Source organism: Salmo salar, chromosome 09, assembly GCF_965601325.2.
Source record: "Salmo salar chromosome 09, fSalSal1, whole genome shotgun sequence".
NCBI lineage: Eukaryota > Metazoa > Chordata > Actinopteri > Salmoniformes > Salmonidae > Salmo > Salmo salar.
Window position 1 is genome coordinate 145,366,975 of NC_138299.1, and position 17,268 is coordinate 145,384,242.

At 43.2% G+C, this 17,268-nt stretch overlaps 1 protein-coding gene across 2 annotated transcripts in view; it reads left to right on the forward strand.

Annotated features, from left to right (window-relative positions):
- Positions 1-16,956, forward strand: part of LOC106613135 (ephrin type-A receptor 4) — a 98,204-nt gene extending 81,248 nt beyond the window's left edge. Inside the window, exons 12-18 of one of the 2 annotated variants that reach the window (XM_045724724.2) lie at positions 6,120-6,172; positions 6,382-6,591; positions 6,727-6,876; positions 7,103-7,296; positions 10,283-10,441; positions 10,624-11,735; positions 14,399-16,956. In XM_045724724.2, coding sequence (XP_045580680.1) covers positions 6,120-6,172; positions 6,382-6,591; positions 6,727-6,876; positions 7,103-7,296; positions 10,283-10,441; positions 10,624-10,738 — 881 coding nt within the window. In that variant the 3' untranslated portion in view covers positions 10,739-11,735; positions 14,399-16,956. Of the gene's footprint in view, positions 1-6,110; positions 6,173-6,381; positions 6,592-6,726; positions 6,877-7,102; positions 7,297-10,282; positions 10,442-10,623; positions 11,736-14,398 lie in introns of both variants that reach the window. The other variant, XM_014215095.3, reaches the window with a different exon arrangement.
- Positions 16,957-17,268: the final 312 nt, after the last annotated feature.

Below are 17,268 nucleotides of genomic sequence, written 5' to 3' on the forward strand. Positions count from 1 at the left end.
GAAGGCACTGTAACAACAACATGTGGAAACAGTCTAGGGCTGTAACTTTCTGAAGGCACTGTAACAACAACATGTGGAAACAGTCCAGGGCTGTAACTTTCTGAAGGCACTGTAACAACAACATGTGGAAACAGTCTAGGGCTGTAACTTTCTGAAGGCACTGTAACAACAACATGTGGAAACAGTCTAGGGCTGTAACTTTCTGAAGGCACTGTAACAACAACATGTGGAAACAGTCTAGGGCTGTAACTTTCTGAAGGCACTGTAACAACAACATGTGGAAACAGTCCAGGGCTGTAACCTTCTGAAGGCACTGTAACAACAACATGTGGAAACAGTCCAGGGCTGTAAAACCTTCTGAAGGCACTGTAACAACAACATGTGGAAACAGTCTAGGGCTGTAACTTTCTGAAGGCACTGTAACAACAACATGTGGAAACAGTCCAGGGCTGTAACCTTCTGAAGGCACTGTAACAACAACATGTGGAAACAGTCTAGGGCTGTAACTTTCTGAAGGCACTGTAACAACAACATGTGGAAACAGTCCAGGGCTGTAACCTTCTGAAGGCACTGTAACAACAACATGTGGAAACAGTCCAGGGCTGTAACTTTCTGAAGGCACTGTAACAACAACATGTGGAAACAGTCTAGGGCTGTAACTTTCTGAAGGCACTGTAACAACAACATGTGGAAACAGTCTAGGGCTGTAACTTTCTGAAGGCACTGTAACAACAACATGTGGAAACAGTCCAGGGCTGTAACTTTCTGAAGGCACTGTAACAACAACATGTGGAAACAGTCTAGGGCTGTAAAACCTTCTGAAGGCACTGTAACAACAACATGTGGAAACATTCTAGGGCTGTAACTTTCTGAAGGCACTGTAACAACAACATGTGGAAACAGTCCAGGGCTGTAACTTTCTGAAGGCACTGTAACAACAACATGTGGAAACAGTCCAGGGCTGTAAAACCTTCTGAAGGCACTGTAACAACAACATGTGGAAACAGTCCAGGGCTGTAACTTTCTGAAGGCACTGTAACAACAACATGTGGAAACAGTCTAGGGCTGTAACTTTCTGAAGGCACTGTAACAACAACATGTGGAAACAGTCTAGGGCTGTAACTTTCTGAAGGCACTGTAACAACAACATGTGGAAACAGTCTAGGGCTGTAACTTTCTGAAGGCACTGTAACAACAACATGTGGAAACAGTCTAGGGCTGTAACCTTCTGAAGGCACTGTAACAACAACATGTGGAAACAGTCCAGGGCTGTAACCTTCTGAAGGCACTGTAACAACAACATGTGGAAACAGTCTAGGGCTGTAACTTTCTGAAGGCACTGTAACAACAACATGTGGAAACAGTCCAGGGCTGTAACTTTCTGAAGGCACTGTAACAACAACATGTGGAAACAGTCTAGGGCTGTAACTTTCTGAAGGCACTGTAACAACAACATGTGGAAACAGTCCAGGGCTGTAACTTTCTGAAGGCACTGTAACAACAACATGTGGAAACAGTCCAGGGCTGTAACTTTCTGAAGGCACTGTAACAACAACATGTGGAAACAGTCTAGGGCTGTAACTTTCTGAAGGCACTGTAACAACAACATGTGGAAACAGTCCAGGGCTGTAACTTTCTGAAGGCACTGTAACAACAACATGTGGAAACAGTCTAGGGCTGTAAAACCTTCTGAAGGCACTGTAACAACAACATGTGGAAACAGTCCAGGGCTGTAACTTTCTGAAGGCACTGTAACAACAACATGTGGAAACAGTCTAGGGCTGTAAAACCTTCTGAAGGCACTGTAACAACAACATGTGGAAACAGTCCAGGGCTGTAACTTTCTGAAGGCACTGTAACAACAACATGTGGAAACAGTCCAGGGCTGTAACTTTCTGAAGGCACTGTAACAACAACATGTGGAAACAGTCTAGGGCTGTAACTTTCTGAAGGCACTGTAACAACAACATGTGGAAACAGTCTAGGGCTGTAACTTTCTGAAGGCACTGTAACAACAACATGTGGAAACAGTCTAGGGCTGTAACTTTCTGAAGGCACTGTAACAACAACATGTGGAAACAGTCCAGGGCTGTAACCTTCTGAAGGCACTGTAACAACAACATGTGGAAACAGTCTAGGGCTGTAACTTTCTGAAGGCACTGTAACAACAACATGTGGAAACAGTCCAGGGCTGTAACCTTCTGAAGGCACTGTAACAACAACATGTGGAAACAGTCCAGGGCTGTAACTTTCTGAAGGCACTGTAACAACAACATGTGGAAACAGTCTAGGGCTGTAACTTTCTGAAGGCACTGTAACAACAACATGTGGAAACAGTCTAGGGCTGTAACTTTCTGAAGGCACTGTAACAACAACATGTGGAAACAGTCCAGGGCTGTAACTTTCTGAAGGCACTGTAACAACAACATGTGGAAACAGTCTAGGGCTGTAAAACCTTCTGAAGGCACTGTAACAACAACATGTGGAAACAGTCTAGGGCTGTAACTTTCTGAAGGCACTGTAACAACAACATGTGGAAACAGTCCAGGGCTGTAACTTTCTGAAGGCACTGTAACAACAACATGTGGAAACAGTCCAGGGCTGTAAAACCTTCTGAAGGCAATGTAACAACAACATGTGGAAACAGTCCAGGGCTGTAACTTTCTGAAGGCACTGTAACAACAACATGTGGAAACAGTCTAGGGCTGTAACTTTCTGAAGGCACTGTAACAACAACATGTGGAAACAGTCTAGGGCTGTAACTTTCTGAAGGCACTGTAACAACAACATGTGGAAACAGTCTAGGGCTGTAACTTTCTGAAGGCACTGTAACAACAACATGTGGAAACAGTCTAGGGCTGTAACCTTCTGAAGGCACTGTAACAACAACATGTGGAAACAGTCCAGGGCTGTAACCTTCTGAAGGCACTGTAACAACAACATGTGGAAACAGTCTAGGGCTGTAACTTTCTGAAGGCACTGTAACAACAACATGTGGAAACAGTCCAGGGCTGTAACTTTCTGAAGGCACTGTAACAACAACATGTGGAAACAGTCTAGGGCTGTAACTTTCTGAAGGCACTGTAACAACAACATGTGGAAACAGTCCAGGGCTGTAACTTTCTGAAGGCACTGTAACAACAACATGTGGAAACAGTCCAGGGCTGTAACTTTCTGAAGGCACTGTAACAACAACATGTGGAAACAGTCTAGGGCTGTAACTTTCTGAAGGCACTGTAACAACAACATGTGGAAACAGTCCAGGGCTGTAAAACCTTCTGAAGGCACTGTAACAACAACATGTGGAAACAGTCTAGGGCTGTAACTTTCTGAAGGCACTGTAACAACAACATGTGGAAACAGTCTAGGGCTGTAACCTTCTGAAGGCACTGTAACAACAACATGTGGAAACAGTCCAGGGCTGTAAAACCTTCTGAAGGCACTGTAACAACAACATGTGAAACAGTCTAGGGCTGTAACTTTCTGAAGGCACTGTAACAACAACATGTGGAAACAGTCCAGGGCTGTAACTTTCTGAAGGCACTGTAACAACAACATGAGGAAACAGTCTAGGGCTGTAAAACCTTCTGAAGGCACTGTAACAACAACATGTGGAAACAGTCCAGGGCTGTAACTTTCTGAAGGCACTGTAACAACAACATGTGGAAACAGTCTAGGGCTGTAAAACCTTCTGAAGGCACTGTAACAACAACATGTGGAAACAGTCCAGGGCTGTAACTTTCTGAAGGCACTGTAACAACAACATGTGGAAACAGTCCAGGGCTGTAACTTTCTGAAGGCACTGTAACAACAACATGTGGAAACAGTCTAGGGCTGTAACTTTCTGAAGGCACTGTAACAACAACATGTGGAAACAGTCTAGGGCTGTAACTTTCTGAAGGCACTGTAACAACAACATGTGGAAACAGTCTAGGGCTGTAACTTTCTGAAGGCACTGTAACAACAACATGTGGAAACAGTCCAGGGCTGTAAAACCTTCTGAAGGCACTGTAACAACAACATGTGGAAACAGTCTAGGGCTGTAACTTTCTGAAGGCACTGTAACAACAACATGTGGAAACAGTCTAGTGCTGTAACTTTCTGAAGGCACTGTAACAACAACATGTGGAAACAGTCTAGGGCTGTAACTTTCTGAAGGCACTGTAACAACAACATGTGGAAACAGTCCAGGGCTGTAACTTTCTGAAGGCACTGTAACAACAACATGTGGAAACAGTCTAGGGCTGTAACTTTCTGAAGGCACTGTAACAACAACATGTGGAAACAGTCCAGGGCTGTAACTTTCTGAAGGCACTGTAACAACAACATGTGGAAACAGTCCAGGGCTGTAACTTTCTGAAGGCACTGTAACAACAACATGTGGAAACAGTCCAGGGCTGTAACTTTCTGAAGGCACTGTAACAACAACATGTGGAAACAGTCCAGGGCTGTAACTTTCTGAAGGCACTGTAACAACAACATGTGGAAACAGTCTAGGGCTGTAACTTTCTGAAGGCACTGTAACAACAACATGTGGAAACAGTCCAGGGCTGTAACTTTCTGAAGGCACTGTAACAACAACATGTGGAAACAGTCTAGGGCTGTAACTTTCTGAAGGCACTGTAACAACAACATGTGGAAACAGTCTAGGGCTGTAAAACCTTCTGAAGGCACTGTAACAACAACATGTGGAAACAGTCTAGGGCTGTAACTTTCTGAAGGCACTGTAACAACAACATGTGGAAACAGTCCAGGGCTGTAACTTTCTGAAGGCACTGTAACAACAACATGTGGAAACAGTCCAGGGCTGTAACTTTCTGAAGGCACTGTAACAACAACATGTGGAAACAGTCTAGGGCTGTAACTTTCTGAAGGCACTGTAACAACAACATGTGGAAACAGTCCAGGGCTGTAACTTTCTGAAGGCACTGTAACAACAACATGTGGAAACAGTCCAGGGCTGTAACTTTCTGAAGGCACTGTAACAACAACATGTGGAAACAGTCTAGGGCTGTAACTTTCTGAAGGCACTGTAACAACAACATGTGGAAACAGTCCAGGGCTGTAACTTTCTGAAGGCACTGTAACAACAACATGTGGAAACAGTCTAGGGCTGTAACTTTCTGAAGGCACTGTAACAACAACATGTGGAAACAGTCCAGGGCTGTAACTTTCTGAAGGCACTGTAACATTACGTGCACATTTCTTGCGTGTTTGCTTGTTAGTGTACTTGATTGTGTGTTTGCTTGTTAGTGTACTTGATGGTGTGTGAGTGTGTTTGCTTGTTAGTGTACTTGATTGTGTGTGAGTGTGTTTGCTTGTTAGTGTACTTGATTGTGTGTGAGTGTGTTTGCTTGTTAATGTACTTGATTGTGTGTGAGTGTGTTTGCTTGTTAGTGTACTTGTTGGTGTGTGAGTGTGTTTGTGTGTGTGGGTGGGGTGGTGGTGTTATGTTACAGTAGATATCCCTCTCTCTGTGTGGAGTAAGCAGGAGATGTGAGTACACACCTTTACACTGAACTCATTTAATCACTACGGGACTGAGACGAATGGTGTACCCCCTCCCAACACACCACACATTACACACTACACATTACACATTACGCACTACACATTACACATTACACACTACACACTACACATTACACATTACACACTACACATTACACACTACACATTACACACTACACACTACACATTACACACTACACATTACACACTACACATTACACACTACACATTACACATTACACACTACACATTACACACTACACACTACACATTACACATTACACATTACACACTACACATTACACAGTACACATTACACACTACACACTACACATTACACATTACACACTACACATTACACAGTACACATTACACACTACACACCACACACACACCACCCCCCACTGCTCTCCTGCTGCGTTGGGCAGTGATGTGCATCGTTTACCTCCATAATCATCTGCCTTTCATTTTCCCTCCCTCCCTCCCTCCCTCCCTCCCTCCCTCCCTCCCTCCCTCCCTCCCTCCCTCCCTCCCTCCCTCCCTCCCTCCCTCCCTCCCTCCCTCCCTCCCTCCCTCCCTCCCTCCCTCTCTTTCTTCAGGTAAACCAGTGATGATTATCACAGAGTACATGGAGAATGGTTCACTGGATGTGTTTCTGAGGGTAAGTCATGCAATGCAGTCTGTGTACTCAACTCTATATGTGGTATGTGTCTGCTTTCAAACGTTCAGAACTGTAGGTGTGACTATTACAGCCGTTATCCTCTTAATGAATGTTAGCCAAGCAGCGTCATAAAGATTAGCATCATCCCATCCTGCCACTGCATACAAACATTACCTAACATGCATTGATTTGTTTGTTTGCTTCTCTAGAAGAATGACGGGCGTTTCACAGTGATCCAGCTGGTGGGCATCTTGCGTGGCATCGCGTCGGGCATGAAGTACCTTTCTGATATGAGCTATGTCCACAGAGACCTGGCCGCACGCAACATCCTGGTCAACAGCAACCTGGTGTGTAAGGTGTCTGACTTCGGCATGTCACGAGTACTGGAGGATGACCCCGAGGCTGCATACACCACCAGGGTAAAAGTGTGTGTGTGTGCACAAGTTTGTGTGTGGCTGTAGTGTTAATACATTTCAGCATTTTCATGCTTGTATGTACCTACGTATTTGGTACAGTGTAAGCGATACTAACAGCCTGTTACCTGTCAATCACAGGGAGGGAAGATCCCCATTCGCTGGACAGCCCCAGAAGCCATTGCCTACAGGAAGTTCACCTCGGCCAGCGACGTGTGGAGCTACGGGATCGTAATGTGGGAAGTGATGTCATATGGGGAGCGCCCATATTGGGACATGAGTAACCAGGATGTAAGTCTACAGTAAGAACATATTCAGGTTTAAAACGTAAAATAATAAGGATGTTATGTCATTATAGAAATATTTTCTGTGTAATTACAGCTGTACAATTTTCATGATTACTTCCTATTATTAAATTATAATAACATCATCGTTATAGTGTAATTAGGATGGTTGAGTAATTTCTCACAGTCTACCATCAACCCTAACCTCTAACCTCTGCCCTCTCTCCCCACAGGTGATCAAGGCCATAGATGAAGGGTACAGGCTTCCCCCGCCCATGGACTGCCCCGTGGCACTGCACCAGCTGATGCTGGACTGCTGGCAGAGGGAGAGGGGCGACAGGCCCAAGTTTGGCCAGATCGTCAACATGCTGGACAAACTGATCCGGAACCCCAACAGCCTGAAGAGGACTGGAGGAGAGACCACACGGTGAGACAAAGATTTCTTAGTTTATTCACTATTATTGTAATGTGTGTCATCAGTACTGTTTTATATACTGTACTTCCATACAACATTAACTGAATGGTACACCTTGTAAAATAAGGTATGTGTTCTAATAGAGTTGAGAATTACAATGGTAGCTAGCAGTATGTTATAAGAAGCCCCCTTTAAGTAGGAGCCGTTACTCCTAGGTGGAACTGCGTATTTGTACAGACCCAGAGCTAGTCGGGGACGGAGGAAATGTTATTCTTTAACCCAGGGATAGAGGGAGAGAGAGAGAGAGGGTGAAAGAGGGGGAGGATGGGAGAGAGAGTCCTAGAGGAATAATTAGTGGAACTGAATCCCATAAACAGATTTTAGAGGGGGGGTTAGGAACAAGGGTGAGGTCTTGGGGGCCCTAGTAACATCTCAATCCATGGCTCAGGGTGGTAGAGATGGAGAAAGATGCCCAAAGCACCACAGTATTTCACAACGAATTTCGCAACGAAGTAAGGGGCCTGTGTACTACCCCAGAGCCCCCCCCACCCTACCCTGACGCCCCCCAGCCAGACCAAAGTGGCGATTGAACCCAGCAGCCCAAACCTTTCAGCCAACACCTGTTAAATTATGGAGGAGGGGAGCAGTGGAGTGGGACCTTAGTGAGTGTGCTCAGTCCCTCACCTCGGTCGCACCGGCCCTGGGTAAATATTTGATGGCAGACATCGTTGTGAAGCTAAGGAAGGAGGGATGAAGGGATGGAAAAGGTGTTGGTGAGTGCCTGAAAGAAGGACCGAGTCATGATGAATATCTGCATGCTAGAGGAGAAGCAGTGGGAGGTTAAAGCCACAGTGTGTGTTGTTAATGTTTTCTCTTTAAATAACAATTAACTAACCGTGTCGGTGACACAAGGGAGGAACTGTGTTTCACTTGGCTTCTGTCTTGGAGGACAAATAGGGATGGGACGCATGCTAGCGCTTAGTTTGTCTAACCTGCTGATTCCATCAGAAAAATGTGTGTGTGTGTGTGTGTGTGTGTGTGTGGAAAGAGACAGACAGAAAGAAGAGAGGCTGAATAATTACAGTTCCTTTTTCAAAGTCTCAGGGTTGACTGTAGTTCACATGTGCCTGGCCCCTGTGATAGGCTAACGTCAGAGGATGAAAAACCTCACGAATCATAAAGCCAAAGGGCACTGTCTCTCTCTCCTCCTCTGGTCCAGATTTAATTGGTTGTTCTGGTGTTGTAGTTATGTCTGAGTGACAGGTGATATAAGAAACAAGAGCAGTGCCATTCTAATCCATCAGTTTCTCACTGCCAAGTTGTATGACAACAGTTTCTCACTGCCAAGTTGTATGACAACAGTTTCTCACTGCCAAGTTGTATGACAACAGTTTCTCACTGCCAAGTTGTATGACAAGAGTTTCTCACTGCCAAGTTGTATGACAACAGTTTCTCACTGCCAAGTTGTATGACAACAGTTTCTGACAGCCAAGTTGTATGACAAGAGTTTCTGACAGCCAAGTTGTATGACAACAGTTTCTGACAGCCAAGTTGTATGACAAGAGTTTCTCACTGCCAAGTTGTATGACAACAGTTTCTCACTGCCAAGTTGTATGACAACAGTTTCTCACTGCCAAGTTGTATGACAAGAGTTTCTCACTGCCAAGTTGTATGACAACAGTTTCTCACTGCCAAGTTGTATGACAACAGTTTCTGACAGCCAAGTTGTATGACAACAGTTTCTGACAGCCAAGTTGTATGACAAGAGTTTCTCACTGCCAAGTTGTATGACAACAGTTTCTCACTGCCAAGTTGTATGACAACAGTTTCTCACTGCCAAGTTGTATGACAAGAGTTTCTCACTGCCAAGTTGTATGACAACAGTTTCTCACTGCCAAGTTGTATGACAACAGTTTCTGACAGCCAAGTTGTATGACAAGAGTTTCTGACAGCCAAGTTGTATGACAACAGTTTCTGACAGCCAAGTTGTATGACAAGAGTTTCTCACTGCCAAGTTGTATGACAACAGTTTCTCACTGCCAAGTTGTATGACAACAGTTTCTCACTGCCAAGTTGTATGACAACAGTTTCTGACTGCCAAGTTGTATGACAACAGTTTCTGACTGCCAAGTTGTATGACAACAGTTTCTGACTGCCAAGTTGTATGACAACAGTTTCTGACTGCCAAGTTGTATGACAAGAGTTTCTCACTGCCAAGTTGTATGACAAGAGTTTCTGACAGCCAAGTTGTATGACAAGAGTTTCTGACTGCCAAGTTGTATGACAAGAGTTTCTGACTGCCAAGTTGTATGACAACAGTTTCTCACTGCCAAGTTGTATGACAACAGTTTCTCACTGCCAAGTTGTATGACAAGAGTTTCTCACTGCCAAGTTGTATGACAAGAGTTTCTCACTGCCAAGTTGTATGACAACAGTTTCTCACTGCCAAGTTGTATGACAAGTTTCTCACTGCCAAGTTGTATGACAACAGTTTCTCACTGCCAAGTTGTATGACAAGAGTTTCTCACTGCCAAGTTGTATGACAACAGTTTCTCACTGCCAAGTTGTATGACAACAGTTTCTCACTGCCAAGTTGTATGACAACAGTTTCTCACTGCCAAGTTGTATGACAACAGTTTCTGACAGCCAAGTAGTATGACAAGAGTTTCTCACTGCCAAGTTGTATGACAACAGTTTCTCACTGCCAAGTTGTATGATAACAGTTTCTCACTGCCAAGTTGTATGACAACAGTTTCTAAAAATATTGGGTTAGGAAGCTCGACACACAGTTAGTGGGTTGAGGCTTATTCACTTCGGTCAATGGGTGAAGATTGTACTTACAAAAAATATATATATTTATTTGGTGGGTCAAAAGAAAACTCATTAAAGATTTAGGTGGGTTAGACAACTGAAAGTTGTAGATACCGATGCTTTAATATAGTGCAAGTTGTCTGGATGTAGACTGACCCTCTCCCCCTCCATCCCTCTCCGTCCCCAGACCCAGCACCACCCTCCTGGAGCCGGTCAGCCCGGAGGTGGCCTCGGCCCTGGGCTCTGTGGAGGACTGGCTGCAGGCCATCGGCATGGAGAGATACAGCGACAACTTCACTGCAGCAGGATACACCACCCCAGAGGCTGTGGTTCATATGACACAGGAGTGAGTTATGCTCGGTTTACTCAGCATTTATGCATCAAGGAGAGACCTGTCTGACTTTTTTACTGATTTATATTAGGCTGGGTTGACACCTAGAGAGGATGTTAAATCTGTCATATGAATCAGGAAGCTGTCATAGTTTGTCTTGGTTCCTAATGATTTCTTTCCTCGTCTTGTTAAAACAGGGACATGGGCCGAATTGGAATCTCCTCAGCTGCACACCAGAATAAGATCCTGACCAGCGTCCAGGGAATGCTCTCCCAAATGCAACAGATGCAAGGCAGAATGGTTCCGGTCTGATCAACGAGAAGGAAACGACTTCATTTCTAACGGATAATACAAATTAAATATCAAAAGACAAATGAACAATCAAATTGTTTACCTCTTCCATGCACTTTAAATTGGATTTAAAAGAAGAAGAAAAGAACAAGAAGAAGAAAAGTGGGACAAATATGCACTTTTTATCAGATATTAGACCTTGCCCTATTGAGAACGGGATATTTTTCTGTCCGAGCGGCGCTGAGAATGGGATGGACGGAAAGCTTTTCCGAGAGGCCAACTGGAGTGCCTTCAATGGTCTGGAAGGAATTCAGAGGGGATCGCTCCTCTAGGCAAGAGTAATATTTCTGGAAAGTTCTTTCTGGAACACCCACAGAGCAGATTTCTGTCCCGTAACTGTGTTCTGTTCTGTGTGTATGACTTGTTCTCTGTGACTCGCTGCCATACCCTCGACTGTCTTTCTCAGCTGCATCCGTTCTAACACCAACAGACAAAATGGAGGATTCCAACCTCGAGATAAACACTGATGTTCTGAATCTGAGAGGTTGAGGGAGGGATGGAGGAGGGAGGGGAAGGGGGTTCTGTGTTTTTGCTCTGTTCTGGTCTTGTTTTGTCCCAGATTGGGCTGTTTTGTTGCACTCTGGACATTTTCTCAGAATGTCTTTGATCTAAAGGTCTAGGTGCATTTGATCTAGGTGCATTCCTATCCCTTGTCCTCCCAAACCACCATCTCATCCCTCCTCAAACATCTTTCATCACCCCTTTTGGATTACAGCCCGCCCCCCTGGGTCTGATTATTGCTCTATGTTCTTTGACGGACAGCTGTTTGGACCAGTTGGATTCTTACTGTGTATTTGTTTCCTGACTGTGGAACTGAGAGCAAAGGAGTATGGAATTTATTTGGACATGACTGTGCACTACTGCGGAGAGATGGATATGTAACAAAATAACAATGACAACCACATCAAAATAAACAAGAGAATACATGCTGGACATTATTCAATCATCAATCACCATGGTAAGGATCTATACACTACCCTTCCCTTAGTTCTTTTAGTCAGGTTATCGTTACTCATTGTGTATTTATTCCTCGTTTTGTTGTTTTTTTTAACAATTATTTTTCTTTTTATCTCTCTGCATTGTTGAAAGGGCACATACGTAAGCATTTCACTGTTAGTCTATACCTGTTGTTTCCGAAGCATGTGACAAATAACATTTCATTTGATTTTAAGTTATTTGACGTATCTTTGTTTGCATTAACACACACAAAACAAATATTAACTATAAAACACTATAGTATGTGAAAATATTCAGGTCTGACCTGGATCATTATGTACAGCGTATTCGGAAAGTATTCAGACCCCTTGACTTTTTCCACATTTTGTTATGTTACAGCCTTATTCTAAATTAGAATAAATACAAAAGGGTCCTCATCAATCTACACACAATACCCCATAATGACAAAGCAAAAACAGATTTTTAGAAATGTTTGCAAATGTATTCAAAATAAAAAACAGAAATAACTTATTCAGTATTCAGACCCTTGGCTATGAGACACGAAATTGAGCTCAAGTGCATCCTGTTTCCATTCATCATCCTTGAGATGTTTATACAACTTGATTGGAGTCCACCTGTGGTAAATTCAATTGATTAGACATGATTTGGAAAGAAATTGTCCGTAGAGCTCCGAGACAAGATTGTGTCTAGGCACAAATCTGGTGGGAGGGTACCAAAACATTTCTGCAGCATTGGTTAGGGAGGTGACCAAGAGATCCTCTGTGGAGATGGGAGAACCTTCCAGAAGGACAACCGTCTCTGCAGCACTCCACCAATCAGGCATCTATGGTAGAGTGGCCAGACGGAAGCCACTCGTCAGTAAAAGGCACATAAAAGCCTGCTGGGAGTTTGCCAAAAGGCACCTAAAGGACTCTCAGACCATGAGAAACAAGATTCTCTGATCTGATGAAACCAAGATTGAACTATTTTGCCTGAATGCCAAGTGTCACGTCTGGCAGTAAACCTGGCACCATCCCTACGGTGAAGCATGGTGGTGGCATCATCATACTGTGGGGGGGATGTTTTTCAGAGGCAGGGACTAGGAGACTAGTCAGGATGGAGGGAAAGATGAACGGAGCAAAGTACAGAGAGATCATTGGTGAAACCTGCTCCATAGTGCTCAGGACCTCAGACTGGGGTCAAGGTTCACCTTCCAACAGGACAACGACCTCAAGCACACAGCCAAGACAAGTCTCTGAATGTCCTTGAGTGTCCCAGCCAGAGGCCTGTACTGGAATCCGATTTAACATTCCTGGAGGAACCTGAAAATAGCTGTGCCGCGACTATCCTAATCTAGCCTGACAGAGCTTGAGAGGATCTGCAGAGAAGAATGGGAGACACTCCCAACTACCAAGCTTGTAGCATCATACCCAAGAAGACTTGAGGCTGTAATCGCTGCCAAATGTGCTTCAACAAAGTACTGAGTAAAAGGTCTGAATACTTACGTAAATGTGATATTTCTGTTTTTTATTTTTTTTATAATTAGCGGGGATAAAATTGCTTTGTTGTTATGGGGTATTGTGTGTAAATGTGGAAAAAGCCAAATACTTTCAGAATGCACTGTATATACTGCAGTACTGTTGGCCATTACACTTTCTAACCCTCTGCAGAGCGTACATACTGTAGTACTGTGTAACTCTCTCTCTGCAGTGTATACATACTGTAGTACTGTCTAACTCTCTCGCTGCGGTGTGTACATACTGTAGTACTGTCTAACTCTCTCTCTCTCTGCAGTGTGTACATACTGTAGTACTGTCTAACTCTCTCTGCAGTGTGTACATACTGTAGTACTGTGTAACTCTCTCTCTCTGCAGTGTGTACATACTGTAGTACTGTCTAACTCTCTCTGCAGTGTGTACATACTGCAGTACTGTCTAACTCTCTCTCTCTGCAGTGTGTACATACTGTAGAACTGTGTAACTCTCTGCAGTGGTGAGCTCATTGAGTGCTGAGCTGTTTGAGTGGTGTGTTAATAAACCAGTAGCCCGGCACCTGAGGCCGTAGAGTAGATCAATAAGCCCTGTTCTCAGATCAGTCACTGCTCTAAACCGCCTGGCGTGTGAATGAGGACGATTAATCACTGACTGAGTCAGCAGACAGCACACCACAGCCACTCACACCTGGGTTCAAATACTATTTGAAGTCATTTTGAATACTTTTGCTGGGCTTGATTGCGCTTGCCTGGTGCAATGGAACCAATAGAAGAGTAGCAAAACTGCAAACCCCGCCCATCTGGCACTCCAGACAGGCTAAACCAAATGATAAAAATATTTGAACGATTTTAAATAGTATTTAAACCCAGGTCTGCAGCCTATCAGAGCGGCATGACTCAGGAATGGTTCCCATGATGAAGGAAATGTTTTCTATTGTTGGTTTTTGCCAACCAATAATGCAGTGATGTCATTGTATCGGTTGGTGAAGGCTGATGTTTTTGTTAAACAATGAATGACTAGAACTTTCCATATACTTTAACTGGTATGTGTTGTTGGGCATCACAAGGATATTTGAGTAGTTCTATGCCAGGCAGAAACTGGCATTCAAACTGAAAACATTCAAAACCAACCATGACTGACGTGATCTCTCACACGCAATCTCTCTCTCTCTCTTTCTCTTTCTCTCCTCCAGCTGCCGCCGCCTTTCATCAACAGGATTCCTCCCTCTCTCCATGACCAGAATTCCTCCTCTTCTCCTTGGAGTCTCCTCCAACTCCACGATGAGAAATTCATCTCTCCATGTCTGGCACGTTCACTGTTCGGCGTCGTTCCGTTTCTCAGAACAGACAAACAGACTAGCGATCCATGACCACCATCAACAGCTTACGAAAACAATATGAATGATTCAGCAACGCTTAAAAAACATTTAAATAATGTAATATAAACTAGACCCTGCTCCAGCAGACGATGTACTTGTTTTATGAATTTTTAAGTTTATTTTCCTTTGTGTTTTTGGTTTGCATGTAAAGTGGGTGTATGGTAACAGCGAGCATGCGGTAGTGTGTGTGTGTGTGTGTCTGTGTGTTTTTGAATGAATGTGTGTGTGTGTGTTTTTGAATGAATGTGTGTGTGTGTGTGTGTTTTTGAATGAATGTGTGTGTGTGTGTGTGTGTTTGAATGAATGTGTGTGTGTGTGTGTTTGAATGAATGAGTGTGTGTGTGTGTTTGAATGAATGAGTGTGTGTGTGTTTTTGAGTGAATGAATGAGTGTGTGTGTTTGAGTGAATGAATGAGTGTGTGTTTTTGAGTGAATGAATGAGTGTGTGTTTTTGAGTGAATGAATGAGTGTGTGTTTTTGAGTGAATGAATGAGTATGTGTGTGTTTTTGAGTGAATGAATGAGTGTGTGTGTGTTTTGAGTGAATGAATGAGTGTGTGTGTGTTTTTGAGTGAATGAATGAGTGTGTGTTTTTGAGTGAATGAATGAGTGTGTGTGTTTTTGAGTGAATGAATGAGTGTGTGTGTTTTTGAGTGAGTGAATGAGTGTGTGCGTGTTTTTGAATGAATGTGTGTGTGTGTGTGTGTGTGTGTGTGTGTGTGTGTGTGTGTGTGTGTGTGTGTGTGTGTGTGTGTGTGTGTGTGTGTGTGTGTGTGTGTGTGTGTTTGAATGAGTGTGTGTGTCTGTGTGTGTTTTTGAATGAATGAGTGTGTGGTATGTTTTTGAGTGAATGAATGAGTGTGTGCGTGTTTTTGAATGAATGAGTGTGTGGTATGTTTTTGAGTGAATGAATGAGTGTGTGTGTTTTTGAGTGAATGAATGAGTGTGTGTGTGTGTGTTTTTGAGTGAATGAATGAGTGTGTGTTTTTGAGTGTGTTTTTGAGTGAATGAATGAGTGTGTGTGTGTGTTTTTGAGTGAATGAATGAGTGTGTGTGTGTGTGTTTTTGAGTGAATGAATGAGTGTGTTTGTGTGTGTGTTTTTGAGTGAATGAATGAGTGTGTGTTTGTGTGTGTGTTTTTGAGTGAATGAATGAGTGTGTGTGTGTGTGTGTGTTTTTGAGTGAATGAATGAGTGTGTGTGTGTGTGTGTGTGTGTGTTTTTGAGTGAATGAATGAGTGTGTGTGTGTGTGTTTTTGAGTGAATGAATGAGTGTGTGTTTGTGTGTGTGTGTGTTTTTGAGTGAATGAATGAGTGTGTGTGTGTGTGTGTTTTTGAGTGAATGAATGAGTGTGTGTGTGTGTGTTTTTGAGTGAATGAATGAGTGTGTGTGTGTGTGTGTGTGTGTGTGTGTGTCTGTATGAGTGTCTAAAATGTCTTCAATATCAATAGTTGTCTGTTTTTATGCTCCTGTTGAGGGGGTTTACAGATTTGTTTTTGGAATTTCATGACTTGCTTTGTGTCGACAAAAACAATGTAAAGTGTGTCACTACTCCTGCTCTGTCAATCCTCTTCAGCAACAGCGTTTAAAGCGTTTTGATGTTTTCAACACACACTTAACTGCAATGGCTTTAGTAGTGGGATCCAGTGGAATATATAGACAATGTACTGACAGAAACACAGAAGGACAGATGGACAGTCAGCGGCATAGGCTCTCTCATTACAAAGCAGAATCTTTCTGGATTTTGAGCAGGGGATGTATGTAGTCAACAAGGACTTGATGCTGAAAAGGGGGATTAGAAGGGAATATCATTGGTCTTGTTTCATTTAGATTTTTCAGATATGCACCAAATGACAGTCAGGTTACATTCAAAGGACTTAAAAAAAGATACAAATTATACAATTGTTATTATCTGAATGTTTTTCCAATCATATGTGATGGTTGACATACTACAGATTCCGCCGTCCTCCATACCAGCCCAGCTCAATGCTCTTCTCTTTGCTGAAGTTGGGTTTTAATCCGTCAACGACCTGTCATGTGGAAATATGCAAGAAGTGTGAGGAAAGGAAAACAGAATGTACTGTATAATACTTTTACATTTAGTTAATGATGAAACAACCTAACAAAACACACATTAAGGTTTGTCATTGTATGCCTTCTGATACCATATGATCCAGCCATGTAGATCTAACATTCTTTTAATCTTGTTCTTTATTGTTGTAATATTTTTATTTTATTTTTGGTCATTTGATTTATTTTGTCAAGGATTTTAGGTACATGTAACTTATGTCATTATTTATGGTCTTTTATATCTAGTTTGTAAAATGAAGGGTTGCCATGTGGTGCATTCTTATTAAAGTAGAAACCATCAAACTGGCTTTGCTTCCTGCTTATTATAACAATAAACACACACACTCACTCCCCAGTGAGTTGGCAGTGAGTTCCCTCTGCGGCGCAGGAGAACAGAGAAATCTATCTGACTGTGAGCTGCAGGTTGTGTCTCGGGCCACACGGCGTCGGAGAGCTTTTTGGCACGGTCGGTGTGCTTAATCAGAACAACATCTGTTTCCTGCGCTCTTTTCCAGGGCCGATAAAACACTTATTGTCCGAGGCTTTGATGGGGAGAGAAAGAGGGAGAACTGAGGCCATTTTTTGAATGGGAGCTGAAGTACTGTATTCTCTGCC